Raw genomic sequence first — 6,000 nt, 5'->3', positions numbered from 1 at the left:
ACGCACTCCAATGGGAGTGGCAAGGGCAGTGCCTGGGGATGGGGCAGCTTACAGAGCTGGAGCTGCTTCTGGGAGCCACTTGAGGTAAGCGCTGCTCAGAGCCTGCACCCCTCAGACTCTCCCCACACCCCAGCCCTGATCCCCCTCCCGCCCTCCAAACTCCTCATCCCCACCCCAGAGCCGCACCCTCTCCCACACGCAACCCCAATTTTGTGAGCACTCATGGCCCCCCTGTGGCCCTCAAGCCAAAAAGTTTCCCCACCCCTGCTCTGAGGCAGGGAGCTGCCAACAGACACTAGGAAGGGAGGGGAAGCTGATCCCTCTCAATAATCCCAGAGCCATATGACGTCCCTCGAGACGTCAAAGAACACGTCCTATTGGCCAGCCTGTGTCATATGAGAGGGGCGCGTGCCCGGCTACTGAAATTCCATTGGTTGGGATGTGACACAAAAAGATGCTGAATTCTCATTAGCTGATGGGTGAGGGAAAGAGGGGAAACAAATGCTCGATTGGGCGGCGGCGTCACATGAGAGGGAAGCTTGCCGCTGATGCCGAATGTTTATTGGCTGAAGGTGCGCCATGGATGCGGGGAGCGCTGCGCGATTGGCTAATGTGTAGCACGTGGGCGGGGAGGGAGGCCGGCCGAAGGGCACGCGTGGAGGAGGCTGGGTCGGGCCGGGCTACTGAATGTGGGGCTGCTCGCTGGGGCTGCGGCTGGGGCGCCGCTGGACGCCGCTGCGCCGCGCCATGTCCGGGGGCCCCGCTCCGCCGCGGCGGCCGCCCAAAGACCTGTTGCGGCACCTGCGGGCCCGGGAGAAGCGGCGGAGCTCGGAGTTGGCCGGACCCAGCATCGTCTACGTGCAGGTGGCGGCGGCTGGGAGCCGGGACTCGGGCGCCGCGCTCTACGTCTTCTCCGAGTACAACCGGTCAGTGCCGGGGGGCTGGGTCGCTCCCCGTTGGGCTCTCCGGGCCTGCCCGGGCCGCCTGCTCCCCCGCGTCGCTGGCTGCGCTCCCACCCCACTAAACCGCGTGTGGCGCCCGGCCCGGCTCCTCCTGCCGGCCAGGCCCTCGGCACCGTGCCAGTAGCGCTCCCTGGCTCTACGCCCCTTCCGGGCTGTATCCGACTTAGCGCCCCTGGGGGCCGGGGTAAACTCACCTGCCCCTGCGGAGCCTGCTGGCTCCCCAAACAGGAGGACGCTACACTGGGCCCAGCCAGGTGTCTGTGCGGCCCTATCCGTGCTGCAGGATTTGGACACCCCCGTCTGCGGAGCTTTCCTCTTAAAGTGGGGCAAATAAAACTAAACTATTTTGATATGAAAACTTGCCGCTTTCTCTAATAAGCGTTCTAGTCTTATTCCAGGTATCTCTTTAACTGCGGGGAAGGGATCCAGCGCCTTATGCAGGAACACAAGTAAGTGTCCTTACTGTTTCGGAGTAGTTGCTGTGTTAGTCTGTTGCTGCAAAAAGAACAGGGGGACTTGTGGCACCTTAGAGACTAACCAATCTATTTGAGCATAAGCTTTCGTGAGCTGTAGCTCACAAAAGCTTATGCTCAAATAGATTGATTAGTCTCTAAGGTGCCACAAGTCCTCCTTTTCTTTTTGTCCTTACTGTGTTGTTAAAGGAAAAGTTGTAAGAACGTACAGGCTGCATTTCAGTTATTCCATAATCCAAACCTTTTTCTTCTCAGGTTAAGAGTAGCTCGTTTAGACAACATCTTTCTGACTAGAATGAACTGGGCGAATGTTGGTGGTTTGTCGGGTAAGTGGGACTGGAGGTGCACACTTTGTAGCTTGTTTAGGCTGAGTTTATTGCATACACTAGGGGCTCCTTGCCTCCCTCCGTATCCCTACAAAAAGCTCCCTGTGTGCCTCCCTCACAGCTCCCTCAATTTCAGGGGCTCCCTGCAGCTTCCACAGTCTCCCTCTGGCAGGAGTTCTGGGAGTGCCCCCACCCCCTATGCAAGGGGCTCTGTGTGTGCCTCCATTTTCCCTTCCCACCATAGGAAGGCCTCTGCATGCACCCTATCCCCCATAACGGGTTCTTCCAATATACTTCCCACCACAGGTTGTGTTCCCACCATTCTCCCCTAGGACAGCAGCTCTGTGTGCATCCCCATGGCAGGGGCTCTATATGCACCCCATTTTCCTCTTTCCCCTGTTGCAGCGTCCCCAGTCACACACACCCCCATGGGATTCTATGTGCCTCCCATTTTTCCCTTCACCCATTTCAAGATCCCCTCTTCTTGCCCTATGCCAGGAGTTCAGTCTGTCCTTCACTCCTTATCGGTGCCCCTTCTCCCCGTAACACATTAATTAAGGTCCACTGGGTGGGTAGGAAGAGATGAAACAATAATATTATTCAGCTAGAAAGCTTTAATGGGTGTCATCAGCTGTGACTCTGCTAAAGAGCTCAGAGGGTTTCATGTGTTCCCTGTTTTCCCACTTGTGGTTTTCTGGTCCTCCTCTCCTCTTCTCTCTTCCCTCCCCCCACCCCCCTGGGGGAAAAAAGAGAGAAAATAGGGTCTTGCCCACTCACTGATGCCTAGAATATTCGTGGAAGTTTGTGATTTGATCAGATGTGGTGTTTAACATTTAATGTGTTACATACAGAGAAATGCTTTTAAGTTGTGCATATGGACTCTCAAGTTGGCCAATTAATACCTTGGTGGAGTCTGTTATTAAACTGAGTTGCTGCCAGCCTTGTGCTGTACATGTTGGTTTGTCATCTAGCACCCAACTGCAATATAGATGAATCTGTTTTTGTAATGTAGCTTTCGTGCTTGGACCGGACCAACTAATGTGGTAAATGGTTCTCAAAATGTCACGTCTGTCTAAACTTCTGTACTTTAGTTGCTAGCAATACCAAAGATTCTCCTAACAAGAAAAGGTGGGGGAAATTCTTTCTATTCTGTCAGTTTACTTTATGTGCTAGCATTTGGTATATAGCCAGGTTCTGTTTCCTTTTAGTAGTCCATTTTCCCCTTTGTTGGTAGGGTTTCTTTGCAGCAAGGGAGAGTGGAAAGGTGTTTCAGAAGTAAATGATGATAAACTTCCCAAAATTGGGACTCTGAAGTACTTTCAACTACAGCTCATTCTTTTAGTGTAATTTCCATCACTGTAGCACCTGTGTCCCTTCCCAACACTTATGGATTTATCCTCCCAACATCCCTGTGAGGTGGTCCTTGTTTTACAGATAGGGATCTGGGTGCCAAGAGAAGTGACTTGCTCAAGGTCACACAAGGCAGAGCTAAGGACTCGACCCAGATCTCCTGAGTCTCAGACCAGGACCTTAATCACAGGGTATGACATTTCCTTGTGAAAAAGGGTGGAAATTGGACAGATAGTGGAAAATGAATTACAATCTTTGCTTTGGAGGCACTTTCATGGGTTCATGATGAAGGCTGTTTCCAAAGCTGCAGTCTCCCTGCTCTCTCTTCCAGGAATGATTCTCACCTTAAAGGAAATGGGGCTCCCAAAGTGTGTTCTCTCAGGGCCACCACAGCTGGTGAGTAGCTGGTTTTTTTGGGTTTTTGTTTTTGCTTTTTGGAAAGTGGGGACCCTGTAAGAGACAGACTTTAACCTGTGAGCGAAGAGCTATGGCTGGGTGCTGAGTGACCTTGTAAAATGCTGTGAGGTGCTGCTCTAACTGAAGAAGTGCCACCTGTAATTGTTTGGTTCTGCTTTTGGGGCTGGCTTCACAGTGTGTACAGCTCGCTTGTGAGTTGTGCCAGTTTAAAACAGCTCTAGGCAGCAGCAAACTGCCACCACTTGGAACACTCTTGTCTGCTAATGGCTCACTAGTAGATGGAACAGCCCTTCTCCACCTGTCTCCCTAAACAAAATGATGGGGCAGTTCTTCTGGATGTGCCTTTTTAAAGCAGCAGTTAGGGGTCTCTGCAAGTGTCTGAACAAGTTCTAAATCTGCTGTGCTGGTAGGAGGCACTGGTTACATAGATCAAATGCTGGTCTCAGTATCTGGGCTGTTGGTTCCTCTTTTCAGCATTGAATTTCAAAATTGAATTTTGACTTTCATATTTGTTTTCCTAACCCCTGTCCCAGAAAGTGCTTGCTAGGCAGGAGAACTCTCTAGAGATCTCTGGCCAGCTTGCTCATTCTGAAGCTGTTAGGACCATATGTCAGTTCCAGGGAGACACTGTCCTAAACTAATGTACAAAACCGAATGTACTTCTGTGGCAGACTACTATGATAAGAAGAAATGTAGTGTCCATTTTTTCTCCTTGTAGTAGAAAGAGAGCCTGAAGCCTGGGGCATGGTATCAGGCCTAAACTAGAGTCAGACTCTGTTACAAAGCAGGTGCCTGCTTTGCAGATTCACTGTCTGGTACATAAACTTGGCAAGAACATGGCTGATTTTGCAAAAACACAAAACACTCCTAAAAAGTGCAAAGAACTGGGTACTTGCATAAACACAGTCTGGAAGGATGGTGCCAGAACACCCCAATACCAAGTTATGGTATAAACAAGTTCCCTGAAGATGATACAGGGACATACTGAGCCTTCTTAAAGATAAGGTCCGGGTGATGAACGGAGATATTTTGGTGACACTAACAGGTACAAGGTGGGATCCGTTTTTTTTTCCTGCTAGCTGGGGGTTGCGCTTATGACTTCTCTGCACCTGAGAGAGAGTCTTTGCTTGAAAATGTTACCTATTCTGAGTAATAAGCAGGCAATGATTTTTCACCTTGTCTTTTTTTTCCTACTCTTCCCCCCCCCCCCCCCCCAGCGAAACTACCTGGAAGCTATCAAAATGTTTTCTGGCCCACTGAAAGGAATAGATCTGGGTATGTACAGCGGTCATCTGTGTGCACTTACTGTCTGCAATGTCTACACCTTATTGATGCATATATCTGTCTGAACAGCAGCCTCGGGGTGTTAAAGGAGCTCTCAAGGACGACGAGGCCATTGCAGAGAAGCTAAATGAATTCACTTAATCAGTCTTCACTGCAGAGGATATGGGGGAGATGCTCACATCACAGCTGTCCTTTTCGGGGTACACATTGATCATAGTATCGTAGGACTGGAAGGGACCTCGAGGTCATCTAGTCCAGTCCCCTGCACTCATGGCAGGACTAAGTATTAACTAGGTCATCCCTGACATGCGTTTGTCTAACCTGCTCTTAAAAATCTCCAATGATGGAGATTCCACAACCTCCCTGGGCAATTTATTCCAGTGTTTCACCACCCTGAGAGTTAGGAAGCTTTTCCTAATGTCCAACCGAAACCACCCTTGCTGTAATTTAAGCCCATTGCTTCTTAAATGCCTCAGTAGAAGGGGTTTTAGAACAAATTTATTACTGTTTAATTGATCGGTCCCCAGGAGCAGAAGGAACTCAAATGTGAAATTGCAGAATTACTAATTAGTAGATAACCTATCACTGAAACAAGCCTCTGTACCCGATGACTGGAAGGTAGCAAATGTAATGCTGACTCCAGAGGCGATCCTGGCAATTACAGCTTGGTAAGCCTAACTTCAGTATTGGGCAAATTGACAAACTATAGTACAGTACAGAATGATCACAGATAAATAAACATGTTTTGTTGGGGAAAAGTCAACATGGGTTTTGTAAAGGGAAATCATGCCTCACCAATCTACTAGAATGCTTTGAGGGGGTCAACAAGCATATGACCCAGAGTGGTCCCCGCACTACAGAAAGCCTTTGACATTGTCCCTCTCTAATGGCTCTTAATGAAAACAAGCAGACGTGGGATAAGAGGGAGGGTCCTCTCGTGGATCAGTAACTTCTTAAAAGATCAGAAACAAAGGGTAGGAATAAATGGTTAGTTTTCACAATGAAGCGAGGTCCCCCAAGGTCTGTACTGGGACTGTTCTGTTCACTGTCCACTCCCTTTTCCAGATTTATGATTATGTTGAAGTGGCAAGGTTTGCAGATGATACAAAAATATTCAAGGTAGTTAAGTCCTAAGCTGACTGTGGAGAGTTACAGGGTGATCTCACTAAATGGGGTGGCTGGGCAACA

General features: G+C 49.4%; 1 protein-coding gene across 2 annotated transcripts in view; it reads left to right on the top strand.

The window, feature by feature from the left end:
• Positions 1-637: 637 nt before the first annotated feature.
• Positions 638-6,000, top strand: part of ELAC2 (elaC ribonuclease Z 2) — a 31,378-nt gene continuing 26,015 nt past the window's right edge. The window contains exons 1-5 of one of the 2 annotated variants that reach the window (XM_073310884.2): positions 638-926; positions 1,361-1,411; positions 1,691-1,761; positions 3,443-3,507; positions 4,746-4,803. In XM_073310884.2, coding sequence (XP_073166985.1) covers positions 688-926; positions 1,361-1,411; positions 1,691-1,761; positions 3,443-3,507; positions 4,746-4,803 — 484 coding nt within the window. In that variant the 5' untranslated portion in view covers positions 638-687. Of the gene's footprint in view, positions 927-1,349; positions 1,412-1,690; positions 1,762-3,442; positions 3,508-4,745; positions 4,804-6,000 lie in introns of both variants that reach the window. The other variant, XM_073310885.2, reaches the window with a different exon arrangement.

This window comes from Lepidochelys kempii, chromosome 14 (genome assembly GCF_965140285.1).
Source record: "Lepidochelys kempii isolate rLepKem1 chromosome 14, rLepKem1.hap1, whole genome shotgun sequence".
Lineage (NCBI taxonomy): Eukaryota > Metazoa > Chordata > Testudines > Cheloniidae > Lepidochelys > Lepidochelys kempii.
Note: the sequence above shows the minus strand (reverse complement) of the source record. Positions and strands in the feature narration are given on the sequence as shown.